General features: G+C 48.2%; 2 protein-coding genes across 2 annotated transcripts in view; both read right to left on the reverse strand.

Moving 5' to 3' along the window:
• Positions 1 to 1,064, reverse strand: part of BBS4 (Bardet-Biedl syndrome 4) — a 35,584-nt gene extending 34,520 nt beyond the window's left edge. The window contains exon 1 of the mRNA XM_050309472.1: positions 991 to 1,064. Within this exon, the coding sequence (XP_050165429.1) occupies positions 991 to 1,014 (24 nt within the window). The 5' untranslated portion in view covers positions 1,015 to 1,064. The remainder of the gene's footprint in view (positions 1 to 990) is intronic.
• A 1,109-nt stretch (positions 1,065 to 2,173) lies between these two features.
• ARIH1 (ariadne RBR E3 ubiquitin protein ligase 1) overlaps positions 2,174 to 25,763 on the reverse strand; it is a 51,714-nt gene continuing 28,124 nt past the window's right edge. The window contains exons 4-14 of the mRNA XM_050309334.1: positions 21,870 to 21,962; positions 21,466 to 21,521; positions 17,765 to 17,831; positions 16,970 to 17,076; positions 16,446 to 16,488; positions 14,871 to 14,942; positions 8,198 to 8,328; positions 8,042 to 8,099; positions 7,009 to 7,269; positions 6,455 to 6,567; positions 2,174 to 3,657 (exon numbers count right to left, since the gene is read on the reverse strand). Coding sequence (XP_050165291.1) covers positions 3,573 to 3,657; positions 6,455 to 6,567; positions 7,009 to 7,269; positions 8,042 to 8,099; positions 8,198 to 8,328; positions 14,871 to 14,942; positions 16,446 to 16,488; positions 16,970 to 17,076; positions 17,765 to 17,831; positions 21,466 to 21,521; positions 21,870 to 21,962 — 1,086 coding nt within the window. The 3' untranslated portion in view covers positions 2,174 to 3,572. The remainder of the gene's footprint in view (positions 3,658 to 6,454; positions 6,568 to 7,008; positions 7,270 to 8,041; positions 8,100 to 8,197; positions 8,329 to 14,870; positions 14,943 to 16,445; positions 16,489 to 16,969; positions 17,077 to 17,764; positions 17,832 to 21,465; positions 21,522 to 21,869; positions 21,963 to 25,763) is intronic.

Consider the following 25,763-nt stretch of genomic DNA (forward strand, 5'->3'; position numbering starts at 1 on the left):
AACTCATTCCTCAGCAGCAATAACCAGCAAAAACCCCTCACATTTTTTATCTGTTAACAATTTTGGTTTTTTAAATCTGCACACACCAATCCAATTCTAAGTCCTCTCACTCAGCACTGCTGAGACTTCCCTGCAGTTCTTCATATTTCCTCCTCAGCTGAGTTACTTTCTAGTCAGGCTTTTGTGCAGATCATTCCTAAATACACTGAACGACCCAGGCCTGGGCGAATTCACAGCAACCACCCTCCAGTATAAAAAAAAAAACAACCAAAAAACAAACAAACAAAAAAAACCCAACAAAACACCACAAAAAACAAAAACAAAAACAAAAAACACAAACAACAGAAAATCGTGGAGTGGTTTGGGTTAGAAGAGACCTTAGAGGTGATCAAGTCCCACTCCCCTGCCATGGGCAGGGACACCTTCCACCAGCCCAGGTTGCTCCAAGCCCCATCCAACCTTGCCTTGGACACTTCCAGGGATGGGGCAGCCACAGCTTCTCTGGGCAACCTGTGCCAGGGCCTCCTCACCCTCCCAGTTCTTTCCCAATGTCCCATCTAACCCTGCCCTCCAACAGTGGGAAGCCATTCTCCCTCATCCTGTCCCTCCATCCCTTGTCTCCAGTCCCTCTCCAGTTCTCTTGGAGCCCCTTTAGGCTCTGGAAGGGGCTCTCAGGTCTCCCTGGAGCTTCTCTTCTCCAGCTGAACACCCCCAGCTCCCTGAGCCGCCGCTCCCCCAGCCCCTTCCCCAGCTCCCCTACCCTTCGCTGACACGCTCCAGCACCTGCTAACCGCTAATATTAATTACTTCAATAAAGGCTGAATTTCCCTCATGTTTTTCATACCAAGTATGCAAAGACTAAAAACTCGCTCTTAAAAGCACCTCCCGCCGCCGCCGCCCCTCACCTCCCTCCACCTCCGCTCGCCCCCCAGACCCGCCGGTCCCCTCTCGCCCCCAGCCCCCGGCAGGCTCTCGGCTCTCGCCCCTCACCGAGGCGTCCGGTGGCTCCGCCATGGCCGCGGCGGGCCGGGGTTGCCATGGCGACCGCCCGCCACTTCCGGGGCGGCCATGGCGCGCGGGGCACGGTGGGAAGGCGGCGGTGGCGGCGGGAGGACCCCCGGGTATCGCCCCCGCGTCCCCTTCGACGTGAAAAACACCCGGGAAAACACAGAAATTATCAAATGTCCCTTTATTGGAAGGTTTTATTAGGAACCCCGCGAGGCGGGTGGGGGGCCAGGACGCCGGTGAGGAGAGACGGCCCGGGAAGTGCTGCAGGGCCGGGGCCCCGCTCGCCCAACCCCTCAGAGCAGCAGCAGGGAGGGACCTTCGCGTGAGGGCTTTTGTTTATTCTCTTTTATATTCCCACAGCGTCTGGGGCGATAGTGTCCTCATAGCCAAGTATTTCACCTGGGAGCAACTGGAACCCGAGGAGATGAACGGCAGCGGGCTCTCCCACAGAACAGGGTGTTAATTACCATTATCTTAAGGTTTGCCAACGGCCACCGGGATTCAAGGCACCACAGCCCAGGTTTCCTTTGGCTTGCAGCAGCTGCTCCCACAGAACAGGTTGTTAATTGCCATTATCAAGGTTTTCCAGCAGCCACGGGGGTTGAGGACGCCACAGCCCAGGTTTCCTTTGGGTTGCAGTGCCCCCATCCTTGGTGTTTTCCTTTTGTGGAAACCCAGCACCTCTGTTCTTCCACCTGACCCGCCCACCGCGTGTTTTAACACACGGATGCAGAATTCCCAACGGGAAGCCCGTGCCATCCCAGCCCTCCAGCACCATCAGGAAAAGCACAGGGAGAGCGGCTGCAGTCCCTCACATCTGATCTGTAGGGCAAATAAAGGCAAAAGCCGGTACAAAGGGATAAAACTACATCCCTGGAACATCAGTAGTGTCGGTGAGGGAGCCCATGTGACTGATGTCAGCTGGAAGCAGCATTCCATGTTCTAGCCCTGCCTGGGATCTGCCTTTTTTATTTGACCCCTTCACACCTTTGATCCCCCTGGAAGCTGCAGAGAGCCAGAAGGCTGGGAGGACACTTGCCTGGCGAAAAATACCACAGGAGGAATTCCTATACAGGAGTAAATTTAATAAAACCACCACCAATTGTTTACTTTAACATAGCTCTTGTTACAGAAATCATAAAAATGGACTCAGTAGCTAAACTCATTAGTTCTTTCCCCTTTTAATTGAAAAATACTCCGCTGATTTCAGCTTCTACTGCACTAGATGGAGTGTTAAATAGTTGCCAGGACAGGATGCCCAGTGATTGAGCCCAAAACAAACACAAAGACAATTCCATCAGGTTTCCTTTTCAATGTTACGACTCGTTATAATGTAAGTGAAAATTAAAACAGCAAGGAAGGGTCCATTTGACAGATGAAAGGGGGAGGGAGAGGAGATCCACAGCCGAAATCTCGCCGGAAGCCTTTGGAGAAGCGGTGCCAAACACCCCTCCTTGTCCAAATAAACCTCTAAACACACACACACACTCCTCCTCTGGGTTCAGAGCACGTGTCCTGCGTGCACAGGTGGGAACAGAGAGTTGGATTTGGGCAGGAAAAGATCTGGGGCCAAAAAATAAAACAAGAAAAAAGGCAAAGCATCCTGACCCAGAGCTCCAGGAGCTGCGAGGGGCCGCGTCCGTCGCCAGCAATGGATACACACACAGGCCCGGGGGAGGCCCTGGACAGAAAGGAACTGCAGGATAAGAGGAGAAACCCAACTGCTCTGTTAAAAGCCTTCCAGAAAAAAAAAAATATATAGATATATTCACTACACCAGCACACGCTTCCCCCACCCCAGCCCAGGGAAAAAAAAAAGAACAAAACCAAACAAAAGAATCAAACTGAAAGAAAATGCACAGCAAATAGACATAATCTTGAAGATTTTTAAAGAATAAATATTTTTTTGTAATTAAACATTATGCAAACACGTGCCACGCTTGCTCTTTGTCCATGCATATGCGCTATATACAACTTTGAAAAATACTGTGTTGTCCTCTTTTTGTTTTAAAAGTCATATACAAAGGTTGTTTTTTTTTTTTTCCTTGCTGTGTACCCCCCTCCTCCCCTTCCCAAAAATCCTCTTTACGACGAGCCAATAATCCACATTCATCCGTGTACTTGGGTGGCAGAGAGGAGGAGGGGGGCGGGAGAGCCATCCCCCCTTGCCAAAGTCCATCAAAATGGCTGGTTTGGACATGAAAAGCAGTGTCAAGAAACTGGTTTAAAGTTTCATCTGTACTACACACAGGAAAAGAAAGAGAGAAAAGAAAAAGGAGTCGGCTTGGAGGATGAAGCTACGTTACAAGTTAAAGTTGGAGGGTTTTTAGTGCGTCTGTCACACTCTTGGCCGCCTAGAATACTGTTGTACAATGGTTTATCTACCTTTTTTTTTTTTTTATTACAATATAATTTACTTAATTTTTTCTGTTAACAAAACAGAATCCCGGTACTACAGACCAGCGGTGTAAGAGGCGGAGCAGCGCCCTGGGTGGGTTTTATTGGAATTGCATGAGCACTCTAAGATGAGAAAGGGTTCAGAGTTCGTTCCTGCGGGGCCGGGCTCAGTCCTCGATGTACTCCCACAGGTCCTTCTCGTAGCCTTCATGCACGTGCTGCAACAAAACCCTCCGTCGGCTCTCGCAGTATCTGCAGGGAACAGGGACAGCGTGGAAAAGGCGGGTTAGGAATCACGGAGCATCCCTGGGACCAGCCAATCCAAACCTACATCACGCCTTGCTTCCTAAAAGGGAGCTCCCCCGAGGAGGGATTTTGTACTTGCAGTCCGTTAACAGCCCTAATTAAGACTCAGTCACTCAGCTCCAGGTCCCTCGCTGGAAAACCAGTATGTAAATTGGGAGTTTTCCAGATAAAAGTGTCCCCACAGTCCCTGCAGCTGGGAAGCCTCCAGGAATAACTGGAAAAGGAGCCAGCTGCTGTGGTTTGTGCTGACACCCAGAATGGGATGAGCTCTCCTCAAACGTGGGCTGGTGCCTGCTCTGAGCCCCATCAGGACAACAAAAACGCAGGAATTAGCTTGGAAAAACCGTCTGGAAGTGCTCAAGGCCAGGTTGGATGGGGCTTGGAGCAACCTGGTCTAGTGGAAGGTGTCCCTGCCCACAGCAGGGGGTCCTGGATAGTCCTCAAGGTCCCTTACATCCAAACCATTCCATGATGAAAACCGCAGGAGTGCTGACATGGTTTTATTTCCCAGTGGAGATGGAAGCAGTGCAAAGGGTCACTGGTCTGCCTGGAGAGCAGGGCTCACCTCACATCCCTACACGTGGCTCTCAGACAGACACCACACCCTCAGGGTCCTCCCACCTGCAGTCACTGAGACAAAGCTGCACATAAAACTGATCCCAGAGTCTGGCCCAGTCCTACCAGGATCACTGACACTGAGGAAAAGGGGTATCATAGAACATAGCAAAGGCTCTCACAGCCAACTAAAAAGATAAAAAGCAGAGAAACATTTAAAGAATTTGGGTTCCAAGAGCAAATTCTAAATGAGTAGCAGGTGTTTCCGGATTCAACCCCTTCCAGCAGTGATCCAAAAGTCTGCAGCACCTTTAGGGATGTGGGGGACACACCAACTCTCAGGGAGAGTTCCCAAGGGCCCGGGTGCAGCTGTGGGGCTGGTCTGGAAGCACTCAGGCTCTAAGGAGAGAACCTGGAACCCAGGAGCCAACTGACCAATTGCCAGTTCCTGCTGGGAATTGTGTGGTTCAGTTTCCAGGCAGGTTCCTGGGTCAGGATGCATCCGAGGGGCTCTGCTGCTGGGAACCCCAACTGCTCAGCACTGGTCACACATCCCTCAGGTCACACATCTCCCAGCAGGGAGCTACCCCTGATCACACACAGGCTAACACCTGGTGGGGATTCCTCACCTACCGCTCAGTATCTGCTCACACTGATGGATTTATCCCAATAAACCAGTCCTGGCTCTCCTCACTGCTGTCAGCTGTTGCAACATAAACCCTCGTATACAAAGTCCCATTGATTTTCGGGAGCATGTGATGGCAAACACACACAATTTCTGCCTTCCCAACTTTAGTTATTTTTCTGCTGGGGGGAGGGAGGGGTGTTAATCCTGTTTTCTAGAAATGTCTTTGCAAGCAAAGAGATCCAACAGCTGAAACCAAACCAGCCCACAGGGCAGTTCCTGCAGCTTCCCAGGGCTCTTTAAACCCACCTCGATGACATCCTGCTCCCAGTCTTGCATCAAAGAACACGGTGCAGGACATGATTAAGACATGACTGAACTAGTTAATGAGGGACCTGCACAGGCTTGACAGATGAATACTTTCTTCCCAGAAAAGTGAAGGCAGGTTTGGGATACTGTTTCCAGGCTATATTAGGTTTTCATTTCATCCCTAGAAGAGCATCCAGGTTCAGAGGACTGAAGTGAACAAGCAGCTTGATCTGAAATACCAACTTAATGGTGGCCTTAAAGGGTAAATTACAAAATGTCTCCAATAAGGAGGTCAGGTAAGTCTTTGGCAGCACAGCTGGAGCTGGATGATTTGAGCAGGATGGGCCACAGGCCCACCAAAGCTTAACAGCTCCTTCCACTCCCCGCAGTCCATTAGTCACCACGGCTCACCCTGCTTTGGATTTTTTCTTCCCCCTAAGCCAGGCATAACAAATTCAGTGACTTTGGCAAAATGCCTCAGAAACGAAAGCCATAATCCTGTGACTCATCCGCATTTTCAGCTTTGTACTTTTCCACTGTGCAGAAGTGATTCCCCAGGGACTGCACAAAGCCCTGGCATCTGTGTCACCTGGCCCCCAGTCCCCTGCTCCCCTCCTCAGCTGGACAGGCTGCTCCCACCCCCCCCTCCACCTTAGGGACAGCTTTTCTACACCATTTTGCACAAACAGACCCTGCAGATGATTAAAAGAGCTGATTGCTCCCTGCTGGCAACTCATCCCAGGCCAAAGCTGGCAGCTTGGAACAACAAAGTCACTCCTTGTTCTTTGGCCCTCGCTGTGCAGATCCCACCCTGGTCCTGGCCATTCCCACACGCTCCTTCTGTGCATGAACAGCCATTGCTTCTGGTCACAGGATTTTTTCCATTCCGGGCTTGGATCTTCCAGCTCCTGGTCTGTGGAGCAGATGGAAGGCTGAGCTGGGAGCCTCTCCCCAGGCTGTCACCTCCCCTGGGAGCTGGTCCCAGCAGGGGCACAAAAACACACTGCCAGCCTCCGTGTGAGGCTTCTCCATGAGGACTGGGGGGCTGGGCAGGCTCCTGCTGCTGCTGCTGCTCCCAGATGCCCAGGGACTGGTTGCTGATCCCAGCGGATGGCACAAGGCCAACAGCAAACAGCTTCCCAGGGATGTGGCTCTGGAGAAAACTGTATCTTGGCAAGTGCTCAGGCCACTACCTGTCACAGGGGATGGCAACATTTGGGCAGCTTTGAGAGAGAGGAGTATCCCAGCACAAACCTGTACTTATCCTGTACTTTCTGCTTTATGTCTTGCAGCGAATCTTGGGATATATCTCGCTCCAGGTACCCAGAAAGCACCTCTGTAGCATTCTCTAAGTCTGCTTGGTTATTCTGCAAAGACAAAAGAAAAACAGTATTTGGGTGGGCTAAATGTATATATATATATTTATATATAAAATATATAATATTTTTTTCTTCAGCACAACTGAAATCAGTACAGAAATAAAAAGTGGGATTAGATATCACGAATCACAGAATTATCTGTGTTGGAAGGGAGCTTAAAGCTCATCTTATTGCATCCCCTGCCACAGGCAGGGACACCTTCCATTAGACCAGGTTGCTCCAAGCCCTGTCCAACCTGGCCTTGGACACTTCCAGGGCAGCCACGGCTTCGTGATTCTGTGATTCCTCCAGCAGACAGTCCTACACAATATTCTGTTCCAGAGAATATTAACACAGACTCAATTTGGTAAAAGTGGGGCCAAGATGTCTCCAAGTCTCTATTTCCTTAGCTTTGCAATCTGAACCCCTGACAACCCCATTTTCTCCTACCTCAAAGATAATGGACTGATTATTCTTTTTGAGGTAGAAGGCAAAGACGTAAGTGTACATGAGTGTGGCACGACACTGGCAGAGGACGTCGACTGCTTTCTTCAGGAACTGCACCTCGATCCACGACATGTTGTGCTGCTGCATCTCCTCCATCTTCTGCTTCACCTGAGCGTAGAGCTTGTGCTCGAAGCGCAGGCTCTGCATGTGGTTCATGTAGCGGTTGCAGTAGAACAGGTACCTCTGCAGGGCTGCTCGGGATCGCTGTGTTAATTCCCATTAGGGAGAAAGAAAACAAATAGTTAAAACAAAGTAATGGCCGCAAGAGAAGTAAACCCTTCACCAGGCTCTTCCTGACCCACACACTGGGCTTCCTTTCCCAAGGAGTTTCCTTTCCTCACGTTGACCAGACGAATCCGTGCGACTCGCTGACCCCGACACTGGAGGTGACAGCCCAGTCCCCGTCTCACTGGCACAGGGGACTTCCTAGCACAGCTCTGACATCCTCACTCCCAGCCTTGGAAGTAATTACAGTCATGCTGCTAAAGCCTGACCATGTTTGTGTTTCAGCCTCTCGATTCGAGGTACAGCCCTCAAACGCTTTCAGAGCCATGGCAAACAGTGAGAAGATGATTTTATTTTTTTTTTGCTGATGAAGAATTCTAATTAAACAATTACTGTGCTCGTGTTAAGAGGGCAACCTTAGGTTGATTATAGAGCAGGGAAAGGCACCGTGTGCTAAATAGTGCAAGAGAACCAAGATGACTCAATACACTCTCATTAATCTTATTTTCTTCACACTGACAGATCAGCTGTAAAAAAGGAACACCACAGGCGTGGTTCAACTTGTGTGCTGTGGATGTACAGAGGCAGCACATACCAGCAAAGCCATCCCTATCCTAGCGCTGAAAGACTTTAACTGTCCCTTAGATTTGTGCCCAAATCCATGAATTTCTTCCGAGCAGCTGTGGAGGTTTACAGAAAGCACAACCACAAGGCTGGTGATCTCCCTCATCACCAAAGGTTATGGACTCACCTCCTGTGCATCCCTTGCTGCCTTTGCATCATCCTCATTGTAGCGATTACAGTTGTACCTGTAACGGGGACACCGATTCCAGAGATTTCAGTCCAAATCCATGCCGTTGGCACCACGACCTCCTCGCCCTCCAGCAAGGCACGCTCCCGAACTCACCAGGCAGATCCGTGGGGCTCCCAGGGGCCCAGACACACCCAGCAGAACTCCGCCTTGCAGTTCTGGTTCCGACAGACCATGTGGTTGCAGCCCCCGTCCTTCTCGATGGTGACGTGGCATTTCGGGCATTCCTGTCCACAGGACAGAGAGCACCATTAGCAGGGCAAGCATGGGACCCACAACAGCCTGGCAGCTTGGAAGGGTTCCCATGGCAGCAAGAGAGAGCACATCAAGTGAAATACATGATTTAATTCTTCCCTTTGAACATCAAGATCCTCTTCCGAGTCAGGCCTTAAAATACTTCCAAAACTGGAGCAGCTAGATAGCAAAAAATAAGGAATAACACATTTTATCTCGGCTGCTCTCACAGTGGTACACTGGATGGGTCACTCCATGACCTTCCCCAACATCCCAGCAGCAGTGGTGGTCTGGAACAGCCCAGGGAAGCGTCTGGCTTTCCTCACCACCAAGTGTCTGGTCCACGCCACGCTCAGACTGAGCTGGTATCATGCTGTTACCGATCCGAGACACCTGCAGCTGTAAAATGCCATCCAGAAAGGATCTGAAAACATGCAGCAAGAATCTAGTGTGCTTCAAAGAACCTGCTGTCAGCTAAAAAGACACTTCTCCTCCTGAGGTGTTTCCGCGTTTCCCATCAGGTCCCTTTTTTCCCCTTCATGTGACACCTCACTGAAGACTTTTCCACAAAAGCTCACACAGGGTTTCCCTTTCGGGTGAGAGGCCTTTGACAAATGTGAGGATCTCAAAGAGCAGCAGTGCACTGGGAAATATCTGGGGAACAGTCTGGGATTTTTTATAACACCAATATCACAGTCTTGATGAGCTTAGAAATCAACAAATCAAGGAAGCAGCAAGTGTAGAGGAAAAAACGCCAAAAATAAAACCATTTTAGGCCAGATCAGCTCATCCCACAACCACACCAGCCTTCATGGAGTTTTTGCAGAAGCCAGTTTTGAACTACAAGGCAGTAACAAATATATCCAAACAGGTAATACACACACCTGTAAATTCAGCTGCAGCTTTTGGGTCAGAAGCTTGAAAAACACCCCCTCCCAAGCTTGGAGCACATCTTTGCTGATCAGAGCAACCAGTTCCTACGCTGGCATTCAGAGAAACTCTCAGTAAAGGGAGAAACCAGCACACACAATCACTTAAGAACTGCTACTTTTGCACTGGACACAATCCAAGAGGTTCTTGTTCATCCACTCCGAGTGTCCCAACTATTGCTGCTTTTCCACAGAGTTTGCCTGTTTGTACTGTCAGGGGCAGGAGAATTTACACACCAAACCAAAGGGTTCAAGCAGCAGCCAAGCACACAAAGGGGGTTTTTCCAGGCCTGCCTCCTCCTGGTCACCTGTGTTTGTCCTACAAACTGAGTAACTGTAGTACAGAGTAAGTGAAGCACAGTAGCTCCTGTGCTGGCCCTCTCAGGGGCACAACACTGAGCTGTCCCCTAGGACTCTCCACAGGATGGACACTCAGCCAGGGAAGCTTTTTCCCAATTAGTCACTGCAGTTCTGTGAACTTCACAGTCAAAACAGTATCTGCTTTGATCAGAGCACCCAGTGCACACCTATTTTCTTTTCCCAGGCAGCCCTCCTCCCTCTGCCAATCCTGCACCAACAAGTCAAGACTCAGATTCAGCTTTATCCCAACAACATCCTTCCCAGCTGAGAGGATCCCTGCTCCATATGCTCCTCAGCCAGGGTGCCTGTGGCTAACAGGTACAGACAGTGGCACTGCCCCCCGTCACACCACGATGGCCTCAGGACACAGAGCCATGGGTGGTTTTCAGAGCAGCTCTTCCAGACACGTCCCATCTGACGAGGTGCCGACGTCTAATCCAAACAGCTGCTGTGATCCCTCCTGCTCAGCAAAATCCCACAGCTGGAACACAGGGAGGAACAGTTCCAGGGAGGACCTGCCAGGCTAGAGAGGTGCCATGGGGCACGTCCACACCACGAGGCTGTGGGGCCACCTCACCCCCAGCGAGGCTCAATCAGGAGCACACAAGTTCTGCCCTCCTGGCTTTCCAGGGTACCCTTAGGGCTTCAAGCTCTGGGATGCAAACTAGGACAAAAAGACCCTTTCAGTGCCTAAAGGGGCTCCAAGAGAGCTGGAGAGGGACTTGGGACAAGGGCCTGGAAGGACAGGAGAAGGGGGAATGGCTTCCCACTGCCAAAGGGCAGGGTTAGATGGGATAGTGGGAAGGAATTGTTGGCTGGGAGGGTGGGGAGGCCCTGGCACAGGTTGGCCAGAGCAGCTGTGGCTGCCCCATCCTTGGAGGTGTTCAAGGACAGGTGGGATGGGACTTGGAGCAACTTGAGATAATGGAAGGTGTCCCTGCCCATGATGGCAAGGAGTGGAACGAGATGAGCTTCAAGTTCCCTTCCAACCCAAACCACTCCGTGATTCTGTGATCTAATTATAGCCCTTTTCTCACAGGGAATGCCATCCTCTCCAAGCCTTTATGCTCCTGTCAAGCAAAGCACAAGCAAGAGAGGTGACACAGTACAGACCCACAAAGCTGTGTAAAAGTGTAGAAGTTGAATATGATTAAAAATTAAAGCCAGGAAATGCACACACCAAAAAAATGCTGAACACCAGTAGAAAAAAAAAAATCGTAGCTACTCAAGCCACCAACACAACAAGTGGGAGAGATTTATATATTAAGGAGGATAGGGAAGGAAGATCTTCCTGAGAATTATGGCTACACAGCAACATAACAGCCAGCAAATCAAGTTACTAAACCTGCAGAGTATTCTGCATGTTATCAGTCATACCAGGACGCAGAAGTGACCTCATTTACATTGTTCCACCCAAACAATTTCATGCTGTGCTTGGAAACAAAAGCCTGGGCAAACCTGGCAAAGGAGAACAATCCTGATTCTGTCGTAGAAAAACCACCATAAACCTCAGCTGCTGTTTCATGAACAGGAGGCTAAATAGAAACATACTTCTTATTTCGGGGCAGGTGAAAGAGATCAGCCCTCTCCAGAACTCCCACTGACAGACATCAGCCTCCCAGCCAAGTTCACAGCGACACCATCACCTATAACCTGTCCTGAAGGAAAAGAATCCCCAAACACCACAAGGATTTCTTAATGCTTTTTAACAAAACCCCAAAATGCTGAACTTAATTAAGGTTAGCACAAAGTAGTACACCCTGACAACACCTAGAGTCACGGAGAAAAGCTTTTTTAAGCAGATTTGAAACACCAGCTCATCCGAGAGGAAAAGATGGCACTTGGACACCTTTGGAAAGACGCCGTTCACACCCCGGCACGGTGAGAAATGAAGGAGCACAGTTCAGTGCTGGGGAGGATTGCGAGTGCTGCCAGAACTTCCACGCCTCAGAACAAGTGTAGGATTTCCAGAAAATACAGAGGGAGCGTGTGTTCAGACATTAAAAAGTGACCTGAAAAGGGAGAGAACTGGGCTTGTGCCATTTTATCTCGCTCAGAGGAGAAAAGGGCCAACAGCTTCCTCGGAGGAAGAAAATGTGCCTGGTTTGTACACGGGCCGTTCAAGCCCTGTCTAGCCCAGAAGGTGACGGTGGGATGTGCCAGGAGCAGCAAGGCTGGGGCATTTTTAGTATCAGATGAACAACTTCCATTAACACCAATTTAATTCAACAGTAAAACCCAGTGCCTTGGGTGAAGACCGGCACCCGTTAAGTCTTTGTTCTTCTTCCTTTGGTATTCCAGGAGGCAGGGAGATTAACATCGCTGACACTCAGGTTTGAAACCAGTTTCCCCTCCTCCTCCTTTTAGGCTACTTTCAGCCAGTCTTGATACATCTTCAGAGCCCAAAATAAATGCACAAATCCAAGTTTTCTCTAGTTTTCACTCCTTTGAAAGTCCACTCAACAGAAGTAATGGATCTTTGTGGTTTCTTTATTCCCAAATATCTGAAACCTGCCTAGTTTAACTCAAGAAAGGAACTACTGAAGAACCAACTTTGTCCAACAAACTGAAAAAGAAAGAAATGTGCAAATCCTTGGATTATTCAACCCTGTTCTTCAAGAAGACTGAGAACTACAGGCTTGATAAAGAACTTGCACTGCCTTATCTCAACTTTAAATTAATTTAGTTAAGCTGAACTCATGTGAAAGTAGCTTCTTTTAAGAAAAAAGCCATCTACTCCAGCACACTGCTGCAAGGGCTGTATCTTTTGTAGAAGGAATTTAGGTCTCCTAAGTGCAAGTAAATGAATGCAAAAGGATAAAAAAATTATATCGGAAACCACAGAACTCACTACTCAAATCTCCTCGTTTTTCATTCAGACCATTCTACATAATTCATCCAAAAATGCATCACATCATTCCAGTTTGGGAACAGAACCCAATTCAGCTGGGTTTCACTTTTCTATTCTCTCACACAACAATTGCCTAATTTTCTTTTCCCATTCTGTCCCTCAGGACAAGCCGGAACAAATGTATCTCACATTCTCCCGTTGCAAAGGATTAGCCAGATTTCAAGCCCACATTCCAGAGGATTGGTATTTGTCTCTTACACCTTCATCTTCGTACAACAGGAAGTGTCCTTTCCTGACTGGAGCCCACATGGGACAGGGCTGCAGCTCAGCCTCACGCCTGGATGGCTCCAGAAAGCCCTTTCCAAAAGCAAGAAACAGCAACGGAGCCCGTAGTCACAAGTGAATCACTTGGAGAGTTTTTCCCACTGAAAATGGGGATTTTCGCATCTGATGGTACCTGATTCCTTTCTACGTTCTTCAAAATGAAGAAATTCAACGCAGACTTTGGGCTCTGACTCTCAGTCCCTGAAGCCAACAGCTGTGCAGGCACAAGACCTGCCTCGACGAGCATGACTGCCCTGTTTTCCTGCTAGGAAAAGTACAGAGAGAGAGAAAGGACGGATGGATGCATGCTCCAACTGTGCAGTTCCCATCCCAGCCTATCACTCATGCTACAGCAGGACAGGCTTTTCCTTTGCTTCCAGGAGGAACTGTGCTCCTCTCAGACACACCCTTGGGTTTCTCCGTGGCTCTGGCCAAGGCCCAGCAGGAACTGAGGCAGGAGGAGGTGCTGGCTGGGGGGCTCTGGGCCCATCCCGTTCTCCAGGAGCTGTGAAGCCCCCATGGCACATGTCCCAGCAGCCAGAGGGTGAGATTCCCACCTTCCCCACCCTGCTGCCCCCAGAGGGCAGAGATCAGCACGAGGGGTGGGTTACTCTTCCTGCCAACTTTCCCCTCAACCAAATCCAGCGTCAGTTCAGAGAGAGGAACTGTCACATTGTCCTTCAGTTAACTCAATGGATATGCATAGCACAAGACACCAGGACAGTTGGTTTTTCCTCCCCGTTGCAGCCTGCACTCCAAAGTATTTCCATGTAGGAGTGTCTTGGAAGATATTAGAGGAAGTAGTTGAGACAGTGCTGTCCTAGGACAGCAGCCTTGCTGCTCACACCAGACTCCAGGAACTACCAGAAGCTGGGCTGGTGCCAGATGCCACCCTCCCGATGGGTGTTGCCCTCCCAAAAAATCTTATTATTCCCAAGGCAGGGTCAGGTACAAGATGGGAAACTCCAAGATCCTCCCCCCTGCAGGGCAGCAACAGATCCTGAGGCCTTCAACAAGCAAAATATGGCTGTGACTGTTCCAGTGTCCCAAATATTTGATCCCCAAGGCTAGCAGTGCTTACACTCAGCCTCTTCCAAGCTATTGGCTGCTCTTCCTCAGGTTTAATAGGAACAGGACCTGAAGACCAACAAACTCTGACCAAATCTAGTTCAGTTCTCGAGCCACGATAGGACACGCTCAGACAAAGGCAAATTCCCTTTGTTGACAATGTGCAGGCTCCAAGCAGGGACACAGAGCCCTCAGCCCACAGGACACTGCCCAATTCCAGCCCGATTCAAACTGCAGGATGGGTGTTTCTCTTTCACCATAATGCAACATTCCAGTTCAATGAAAACCAGGCAGGCAGCCCCAGAAAGCAGCGAGGCTGCTGCAAACAATGCCATTAACCAGTTACACAACAGAGCTAAGAAAACAAAGCAGCCATTTCCTCACTCCTCCCCACCTTCCTCTACCCTTAGGCTCCAGCCAGGAGCCCAGGCTTGATCCTCACCCCCCAGGGCATCTGCTGCTTTTGTTTCCTCACCACCACGCCAACCCTGGCTTTTATTCATCCCAAAATTATCAAACCCTGAAGTTTCAGGCAAAGTTGGGCTAACTACGATGAAGACATTTACATAATAAAATCTCAACCAGCTGTTCTGCCAGTCTGGACCTGGAATGTTGCCCAGTGGAAATGAAGCACTCCGCAGGCCAACCCCCAGGATTCAGAGGCAGATGTAAGTGATCCCAGCAAACCCAGCACGGGTGGTGGGAACGTGTTGCACACATGGAGCGAGGCACAGGCTTGCTTAGGGAAGCCACTGGTGCCAGACAGGAGCCCAAACACTTAAATCTCGAGCTTTGGCTCTCCAATTAACTCTTTCTTCCGAGAGCAAAGGCCGCTGAACCTGAAGGAACTCACCTGTTTGCTCTTCAAACAAGAGCACTTCAGTGTACTGTACATTTTAAGGCTTGCTCTTAACATGGAACAGAAAAAAAATCCTAGTGCAGAGGAATTTGCTTGATATATCTATATAAAAATCTATATATAAAACATGAGAACCCCCCTCACCTTTGTGTTGGCTGCAATCCAATTAGAAGTTTCACTGTCATCGTCACACTTCTTGATCCACTTCTTTAACCACTGTCAGAAAAATGGGGAAAGAACAGAGTTAAGTCTAAATAGAGGAACTGGAAATGTTCCCAAGGCACCTGCTTACATTAAGGAAAGGTACACACAACCACATGGGAATAGGGGGGGGTAGGTGCTGGAAAACTGTGCTAACAGCAGCTAATTTAGGTGCAGACAGTTCCTGCAGCACCGTCCTGATGCAGCGAGCACGAGCAACCCCACAAACACTTGTGCAAACTCAGTGCTGTTCTCCAGTTGAATCAACACAAACTTCATGTTGGACTCTGAAATAATAAGGACATTTTGGTTTTCAGGTGACCTAATTGTGGCCTTCCAGGACCTGAAGGGAGCTGACAAGAAAGATGGAGAGAGACTATCCCGAAGGGCCTGGAGGGACAGGACAAGGGGAAATGTCTTCAAAGTGACAGAGGGCAGGGTTAAGGTGGGATATTGGGAAGGAATTCTTCCCTGTGAGGGTGGGGAGGCCCTGGCACAGGTTGCCCAGAGGAGCTGAGGCTGCCCCATCCCTGGAAGCATCCAAGGCCAGGTTGGATGGGGCTTGGAACACCTGGTGGAAGATGTCCCTGCCTATGGCAGAGGGCTGGGATTGGATCACCTTTCAGGTCCTTTCCAACCCAAACCAGTCCCTTAACAGTGATGTGCCAAAACTGTTGTCAGACCCTCTGTGATGCTGAGCTTCACATTAACCAGGTTTTTCCTCAGGCTTGCAATGCTCACCTCATGCTCATTCTTTTTTAAACCTTAGTGAACATGGCTTCATCAAAGTAGTAAGAGCAAAACGCTGCTTGCACCTGCTAGATAATAACCTTACCACATCCAGCCTGGAAAGACCAACTAAATCCTGCTGAACCTTTGCTGGGGTTCCCCCCTCCCCTCTCCCAAGGTAGGTTTTGTGTCCCTAGGAAGGCAAAGTGCTCTGTCCCCAAGGCATGGAACACCTCTGTCCCTGAGCTCTGCACAGGCCACAGCCTCCCAGGCCCTAGTTACAGTTTCTGACAGCTCCACAAACAGTTCTACAGCTCAGAGCACTGCAGCAGGTCCAGGACCAAATTATTTCCTTCAGTACAACAGATCACACACCTGACAGAGCACCAAACACCGACAGAAACGCCTCGTACAGGAATGCTCCTTGTCCAAAAAGGATCTTCCTCCCTCTGCAGAGGGTCACAGGTGGAACAGCCTCCTCCTTCTCCTCCACACAATTCCAACCTGGCTGAGGCACCTTTTCTTCACAAGGTCCAACTCTGAGGCTCCCAGTATGACAGGAAAGGCCCCCAGTATGATTTAACTGCTTATTTGCCCCCGTGGTCTAAACAGCTGAGCTACTCTGCTTCCTGACGGGAACAAGAGTTGGACTCGAGGATCCTTGTGGGTCCCTTCCAACTCAGGATATTCTACAATATGCCAAGCTTGGGCTTCATTTCTAAGTGCTGCACACAAACTGACTTTAAACTTCCAAATCATGCATTCAGAAAAGAACTTTGATGTGCTCACCTTACATTTAACAGGATCATGCCAGTTTTCACCGCAGTTAAAGCTGTGAGGGAAAGAAAGGGGGAAAGTAAGCAAACAGGACAGATAATTGTACTTTTTATTAAACAGGGGAGTTGCTCTAATGAGAGACCAAAGCCAGTCTTAAGGAAACATCTAAGCCAACACCGCCCTCCAGCATCCAATCCCTCAAAGGCCATTTCAAAACAGCATAGGATGAAGGGGAATGACAGAAGGCAGAGTTAGATGGGATACTGGGGAGAAATCCTTCCCTGTGAGGGTGGGGAGGCCCTGGCACAGGTTGCCCAGAGAAACTGTGGCTGCCCCATCCCTGCAAGTGTCCAAGGCCAGGTTGGACAGGGCTTGGAGCAGCCTGGGATAGTGGAAGGTGTCCCTGCCCATGGACTGGATCACCTTTCAGGTCCCTTCCAACCCAAACCAGTCTTGCATTCCATGAACACACACTACCACACTTTCAAGGCAGTAAGTAAAGAGCAGCATCAAGGTCTGTCACTGGCTGTTCTTACCAGAACTGACGCCCACATTTGCAGCGCACGGGTTTGGCGTCAGGATATTGGACTTTGACGACGTGGTGGCAGTCGGGGGCAGGACACCACTTTAACAGTCGATTACACTGCAGAACAGAGCACAAACCCCACAGGATGGGACAGGGATGGGCACGAGGACACCTCCTGCCCTGCACCCCTTGGCTGTGGCTTCAACCATTAAAAAAGATTGAACCCAAACCTGCCACAAACATCACTTCAAATAAAGGGGAACGGCTTCCAACTTGACCCCGTGCCCTCCATCCTGGGCTCTGCAGTGAATCTGAACACGCACAGCTGGGAAACTGGGACAGTGGAAAGCCTTCCAAAGCACCTTTCTCCACGCTTATTTTGTGTCCTCCAAGTTTTATTTTTGCTTTTGCTAAAAACAGTTTTGCAGCTTTACTTCAAATGGCAAATGTTTAAGGCATGTTCTCTTACACAACCCTGTCTCCTGGTTTTCAGTGCCAAGAATCTCAGGTAACGTTCAAGAACTGTAAATATTAAGTGCTCCTCAGAACCTGTATATTAAACAACAGCTCTTGCATTCTCTTCATCTCTAGGTCTTTTGTCATACAAGGTTTTTAATCTTTTCCTACAACTATCCCTGTAACCCAAAGGGCTACAAAACAATCTCTGCAGTCACACTTGATTAGGGATTATGCAAAAAAACCCTGCTCTGCGGTTATAAAATAGCCTCAAGTCTCTGGTTTGGTACATATGCAAGACAAAAGCAACCTAGAAATCATTAATTAAAAATTTCAAATAAAAACTCACCTCTACAAAACTATTGGTTATTAGATGCTGGTACTTTAATTTAACCTTGGAATCTGTGATCAGACGCCTGTGGGAAGGGAAAAAACAGAAAAATTGTAGTAGAAAACTCATTTTTTCCATACATATCCAGTAAGTTAAGACAGAGAAATGGGTTTGATTCGTCCCTCTATATTTGCAGGCACTTCTTGTACTTTCCTGATCTCTACTTACTTGTTAGATCACTTATTATCACGAAAACTACATGCATTGTATTTAATATACATATATATATACGTATGAGCTTCAAAACCAGAAAGCTCATGCATTTCAAAGGAACTGAACCTCTCGGTGTGAGGATTTTTATTTTAAAATACTTTCCCGAAGAGCCCAAGAAACAAAGGAAATAATTTAATTAGTCCATTTACATAAAACATGCACATTTTGTGGTAAATCCCTTTAAAAAGCTCTGGAACAACTGGTGTGTAGTTCAAAACTTTGGGAAGCCTCATGTTATCTGGGTTCCCTGGAATGCCACAGCTTCAGGTGAACAATTTAGTGGTGCTTTAATCTATTTACCATAAAACCAAAGTTGATTTGAATTCAACGCCACTGAGGGTATAAACAATGTGGACTTTAAGTCCAGATATGGACTTTAATTCCCAGTTGGAATTGGGAGAGGAAAACTAGGCTGATGGGAACCCTTTAAAAGCATGGTGACCTGGGCACAGCGGTGACAGTCTCCTGGGCACACCAACCCAGGTGGCATTTGCAGATTGCCCAGTCTAAATACATCCAAAATGCTTTAATTATGCACAGCTGAGCACCTTTATAAATGTCTTTTAGATATGACTGAAGTGCCTTCCCAATATCTGAACACAAAGCTGGACTAACACACCCTTTGTGGTGTTCCTGGTTTAAATCTTCCCGTGGAACACCAGGCCATAAACACTGGAATTACGGGGTTATCCATTTCACGTGCAGCCCAGCCCAAGAGAACTCCTGCATGTTATCCTGCCAGTGCTCGTTAGGGATGTTGCACAAATCCCAGCCCTGGGCAGCCTGGGGAGCTCCTCACCAAACCACATGCTGGTTATTACATAAAACACAGCACGTGGCAGCTCAATTCCCAGGGCTAAAATAAAACAAATCAGCTGACAAAGCATCTCTTCAGCCCCATGTCCACGGCCAGCCAGCCTGCAGTTCTGGAGTCCAACTCGGTGAAGAATGAAAAAACCCACATTTTCATTTAACACAAATTACAAATTTCACTTTTTTACCCCACACTTCAGCTTGTAGACATAGTAAATGTCACTTCAAAAATTTATTGCATTTTAAGTATATCTCAAGAACTGGAATTTAAATTAATAGTCCTGCCATAACTAACCAAAGCACATGGAGCACACAATCCACTGGTTGGTTGTTTATCAAAATGCTTTGGTTGCCCCATGTCAACAACCTCACCTGCTCCAGGTCCTACAGTGCCACTCAGGTCAAGACCTTCAAGAACTTTGCTTGGAATATGATTGTCTTTTGCCAAATCATAAAGGAAACTAGACAAATAAAAAGATGAAACCCCTGCCCAATGCCCAGAAATTATATTTTGGGGTACATTCCTCTGTGAGCAAAGCTTGAAAAGAAGCAACTTCACCAAAAAAGCCAGGCTGGAACAGCAAACTCTTGAAAAAACAGCCTTTAACTTTGATCTCTTCTTGGGAGCTTAGTTTGGAACTACACAACCTCAAAACCTCATCCAAGGATGGGAACAATCCTTTATCAGACCATAAATTAGAAGTGAGGAAGAATTCCCTACGACCTCCAAACAGGAACCCAGAATCCATCTGTTCCCACTGAGTGGGCTGATTTCAGAGTCACCCAGGGCAGAAATAAGGGCAGCCTGCCTTGCTCCTTAATGCAATTAACAACTTGGCATGAGGGTGAAAGCACTTCCCAGCAGCACGAGCAGAGGTGAGTGAGGGATAGCCATGGATCACCCCCAGCCAGGCTGGAGGTCCTGGAACAGATCCTCCCTTCAACCTTCCCACTCAAGTTCAACAAGGGAACACGACTCTAAGCTGGCCAAATACTCACAAATCCATGAAAGGCACCTGAATTGCCAAGTTTGGAGTCATATGGAGACAATCCAACTTGGAGATGAAGGCAAGTCCCAAGAAGGGAGCAAAGGAACAACCTGGCCCATCTACCTCGGTGTTCTGATGGATAAAGACTGATGTCCCCACACATGGCGTGTTAATCTGAGGTTTCTACAGCTCAGAAAGCTGGAGACTTTGTAAAAAGGAAAAGACCTAAAAAGAGAATAACTAAGGACACAGAAATGGATGCTGATTCCAGCTGGGATTCCTTCCATCCTTATTCATGCTATTCCTAAGATGGCCAGTTGTCCATTCTGGCTTCCAAAGAAAGCATCAGACTGGCACAAAACGCACCTTCCTCCCCCTGAAATCCAGGTAAGATCAGGGAAAAGTGGATTTTTACCTCTAGAAAATGTTTATAGTGTTACTTAGACAAAGGGATCTTGGTTGCTTCAGCACCCAGGTGCCATTTCCCTATCCCAGGCCTCCCATCTCTGCCACCTCCAGGCAAGGGAGAATCCCATGGCACTGCTCTGCTCTTCTCCCATCCTTTCCTTGCTGCTGCCACCACGGCTTCTGGTGATTTCAGCTACTCTACTTCGTAATCACTATTTGAACAGCTTGTTCCAACTGTTGCAATCAAGAAAACACTCAAGAAAACTTCCTGCTGAGAGCGTTCGACACCCCAAGTTGAAGTTCAAACTCTGGTAAATAAAAATCTCAATCAAGTTACGCAAGATATGCCAACTTCAGCTCAGTTTCCACGCACTGAACTCTACAAACCACCCCTCAACAGGGCAGAAAAGCACTTCAGATCCTTCCACTTGCATCCAGCCTACACTCCATGACTAACTGAGAGCCACTACTGCGGAGGGATTGGGAAAATCACTACTCTGAAAGCAACTGATAATAAACCCCAGCAAATTAATATCAATGAGTGAGTCAGACTTCAGGAAGGAAAGAATAAGGTAACAGAATAAGCCCCCATTGAGATGCTTTTTAGCAAGAAGAATTAAAATGAACTTAATGAAGGTTCAGAAATACGAAGGATATTACTCATTCAATAACCTCCCCCAATATAAAAGAGAAGGAAGCTCATGGAATTCACTGCTCCACCACATGTGAGCAGTCATCCACAGCTGGACAACTTAATAACTCCAGTGACACAGGCTCACACACCAGCTTCACCAAATCTGCTGTTTGAGGGTACCTTGCTTCCTATCAGGGGCATAAAACACACCCTACACCAGCCTGTAGGACTCATGTCCTCTGACTCACACAGTAACTACAGCTACAGGACTAGGGGAACCAGTGGGTTGGCCTGGGAAGGAAGACCCAAATTCCTACATGAATCAAAGGAAACAAAATGCACAAAGCAGTTGAACTGGGTTTGGAAATTCTGCTCTCATGACCAAACTGGTCAGGGAGTCTTTCCTCTCCTAGTGCTGCCACATGGGTTTTTCAGAGACACACAGGAAGCCAAGAGACATTCCAATATCAAAACAGACCATCCAAGACAGACCTCTCTGCTCCCTGAAAGCCTGTTATGAGCATTTGAAAACATCTTAACAGCACATGAGTAACAAAATGCAAAGAGAGGAAAGCCAGCAGGGAGGAACTGAGCGTACTCACATAACTGTATTGTCGTCCACTAAGATATCACAGCCATGGGCAGGGCATGAAATGGTCTAAAAAACACAAAAAGGGCATGGGAGGAACAGTGTTAATCCTATTTTTGCTGCACAGAGAATTCCAAGGAACAGACTTCACCACAATCCATAGCAAAAAGAGTGCTTTAGCTCTCCCACCACGTCCCAGGTGTGGCCCCGTGCAAGATTCCTCCCCCCACCTGCACCAGCCCCATGGAGTTCCACCTGTGGCAGAGGCTGCACCCCCCAAACCTTTGGGGTTTGGTTTTTCTCTGTTGTCCTCTTGGATTTTTTTAAACTTTTCTAGGGAAGACTCTCCCTTTTCTTTCCTCCTCCTCAATTCCCAGAACTTCCAGAAGTAAGCTATGAGGTGAGTTGGCATTTTACCTGTCCCATGCCTTCCTCCATTATTTTGGTAGTTAAATATTCACTCCAGCACTGCATACAGAACTTGTGTCCACACTCTAGGCCAGTAAAGTACTGCAATGACAGAGAACACCAGGCATTGGATCATTTTATCACATGGATTCACGCCATAATTTCCATCTCCTTGGTACTGTGCAGTTCACCCATCACATCTCTCTCCCCCACCCCAAACCTGAGACACTATTTATTTTGCCTCATCACCACTACAGAACATTGCCCAGGTAGCTTTAGTCATGCTTCCAAAGCCAGGCTCTAATCCCCAACCCCAGCAGAAAGGAAAGGTGTGGCCCATGTTTCCATTATGCCTGCCCATTTCAATTTATCCTTGTTTTAGGAGTGTACATGGAGCTCTCTCCTGTTTTACTCTGTAAATCAGTCAAATAAATGTACCACTAAACAGGTCACAGTGATAGGGTTATTATGCAGAGTCTTCATTCCTCCTTTTTTTTTCCCACTTGGCAAATGTGGGTGCTGCCCAAAATCCCAAACCTCCTTGGGAAACTTCCCCCTGAAACCCAGATGCTCATCAGATGAAGACACTAAAGATCCTAATTGGCAGGTGTAAATTGCTAAATAAAATTCAGTAATGATCAGCTGTCACAGAGAACAACAAGGACAACTCCATCCTTGTCTGCATCATCTGCACAGAGTGTGTCAAGATTCCATCTGGGACTGAGCGGTTACACAAGGGGTGGAGAAGCAAACACTGCTGAGGAAACACTGGAATTAAGGTACTTTGGTCAGCTTAAAGTTATTTTAAATCCAGAGCCAGGGGCAAGGAAAACTGTATTTAAAACACTTCACTTGTACCACCATACAGGTAATATTTGCTGGCTTAGCTTTTCAAACCATCATCTTCTCAGTCAGTGAGCTAAAACCAGAACTCCACCCTGAGATACCATCAACCTGCACGAACCTCCACAGAGGAAACGACCCGGAATCCTCTGCAGAACAGCCCAGAACAGCAGCAGGATGGTGGTAACTGAGGAAAGGGGAGTCCATTTTAAGAAAATATTCTTCCCAAACTGCCTTCCTTGACCTTCACAGATTTATTTTGTCCCTCCCACACTGGTGTCTCAGCTGGGTTTTGCTGAGGGAAGGTGCCTGTCAGCACCTCCTTCCCACGGCTCCCAGGCTGTGATTCACACTGGTCTGGCTCCTGCCACCAGCACAGGCTGGAACCTGCGAGCAGCAACACGGATCAGTCTGACCTCACCAGTCACTGAAGGGAGCTGAGCATCTGCAACACAGACATCCACCCCAACAAACCACCAAAGAATCAGAGAGGAGCCCTACATCTGCATGGTGCCAGGAATACCAGGCTGAACAGGGACCTTCCAATTCCTGAACCTTCACTGAGCCAGCTAATGAGGGATCTGATGCTCTACAGATGCTGCTGTGCCCAAGTGACATCGCCTGGAGCTGCAGGATTATCACTGACAAGTATCAACATCTGTAACTTTCGGAATGCCACAGCACGCAACCATCCCAAAGACACCACTGACTTTTCCCAGAATTGCGGCTTCTCCACATGTGAGGAGAAGCAAGCACAGACAAGGGGATCAGCCCTTAATGAACCCAAATACTCCTACAGCAGGCACACACCAGGAAGCACCACAGAACACAAATCTTCTTCATTTAAGGCTTGTTCTGATTATTTCAGGCAGGGAAAAGGTTTGCTAAATACCCCCAGAAAGGCAGCCACCACACTTCCTCCCAGGCTGCAAGGAATTCAGAGTATCTCTCGACACTGTTCTTTACTTTGAGGGAGTTCCCAATTATTTTTGGCTCAGCTGACAGCAGATGTCAAGGGAACCAAGCAAAAGGGCTGATATAAAACCCCGAGTGCAAGGGGAGCAGTGGCTCCTGAGGCAGCTCTGCTGTCACCCCGTCTGTGCTCGTCACCCACAGTCTGGACAACAGCAGGGGGTTCCCAAAAACACCCCCACCCTGCAGCCTGGCCCCCCAAGGAACCTGAGGGTGGGATGCAAGAGAGGAGAGAGGCAAAGCCATGGCCTGCTCATTCTCATTCCTGTCTTACCAGCAAGGGTTTCACCCAAAATAACTGCTGGGACTCAGCACTGCTTGAGGGGGACACAGCAAGGGTAAAATATCTCCCTGAGGTTTTTAAACTTGCAGGGTGAGAGCATCAAATGCCTCCTTCTGCCTCCCAAAACAGTTCTTTGGAGATGACTGGAGCTACAGAGACCTTGTAGACAATTACCACCTGCAAGGACCCCACAAGAGGGGGAATATTCAAGACTCTGACATTCCTGCAATAACTGTACCCTGAAAAACTTCTTAACAAATCCAAACTCTCAGATTTCCATAGGCTGAAAGGGGATCTCAGGAAAAAAAATACAGATTTTATGTGGAAAAAAAAAATCAGCTGACCATTGCAGGAGGATTTTCAAACTGGAGACTTTAGGTTAGGTACTGAACATAAACTTAATCCTAGAATTTATAATTCACATTAACTAAAACAGCTTCAAAACAATTTCAGTCACCTTTCAGACACAGACATTTCAGCCTTATCCTACAGGCTCCAACTTTAATGTATGCCAAAGAAACAGAGGTTCCCCTCTGATGTGTCTTAACACCAACTTCAGAGACAACCCTGCTCACCTGCCACTTCTCACTGGTCCGGCTAAAAATCTGCTCTTCTAACAACTAGGCCACTACTATTTTTAACATTTTATTTGAGCTGCAAACTAAAAAGTGTTAGTGTGCTTAGTGTAGTGGCTGTCAGGAGCCAGAGAGCTGCTTCCCAGGCACCACATGTACCCCCAGCAAGAGGAGAGGCCTGTCAGCTGTGAGCTGCACCTCCAGCCAGCACAGCAACTACATTTAAAAGGGGAGAATAATATATTGAGAACATGACATCTAAATCTGAAGTTTCCTCTGGAGATGGACACTGAGATGTCTCCTCCCATTTTTCTCCCTCAGCCCTCCTCCTATTTTCATTTAAAATGTTGCAGAGCCTAAAATCAAACTTATTGCCTTATCGTGGAAAGCCTGCAGTGTTTAAACAGAAGGATTTTAGCACGAGGTAGAGGGCCAAACAAATTTCTCAAGCTTGTCTTTCTTTATATAAGGCAAGCAACCACTCACCTTTCCAGCTACTCTCCCAACGGGAGGTCAGTGCACATGAGGCGTAAGAGGAGACACTCGAAGCCTCATGGTTCCTGACCCAAGAGCAACAGTGACCTCAAGGCTGAGAACGTGAGGCCTGAAACTGGGCTTTGCTCAGCTCTGCCTGATCCAGAACAGCCAGGGGGCTTCACCCCAGGCTGCTCCTGAGCCCCAAAAAGCTTATTGTGGTTCCCATCCCACCCAAAGCAGAGTGAAGCCTTTTGTCTGTTTGAGGGTGTTTTGGAGAGGCAGGACAGCTCCCCCAGGAAGGGCAGGTTCCAACCAAGGAACAATCCCTCACTGTGTCATCCTGCCTTTTGGCAAAGCCACGGAGGAACTCTCCTGTTTGAGCCTTCCCACTCGTCTCCTTTTCTCCCAGGATCTCCCACCAGCACGTCCTGCCCCTGGGAAATCACAGCAGAGCCTGGACGTGTTATCAAAGGATGGGAATGCTTCCATTTTGTCAACAGCCACAAAAAGAAGCCCCACCATCACCCACCCAACAGACACCAGGAGGCTGACCCAGAGCCCCAGCAGGCACTGCCACCCTCATTCCCTCCCACTGAGAGGGTGTTGTGCAAACATGAGCAGATCCAAAGACAGCCACATTTTACTTCTACTCAGTTTTATTCCAGACTTTCTAGTCTGATTATGTTACATCATTATTTACCACTTTTAAAAGCTGTTTCCTGCCCTGTCACTCTATTTAAGTAAATCCCTTTG

This window comes from Myiozetetes cayanensis, unplaced genomic scaffold (assembly GCF_022539395.1).
Source record: "Myiozetetes cayanensis isolate MyiCay16 unplaced genomic scaffold, myiCay2020 scf14, whole genome shotgun sequence".
NCBI classification, from domain to species: Eukaryota; Metazoa; Chordata; class Aves; order Passeriformes; family Tyrannidae; genus Myiozetetes; species Myiozetetes cayanensis.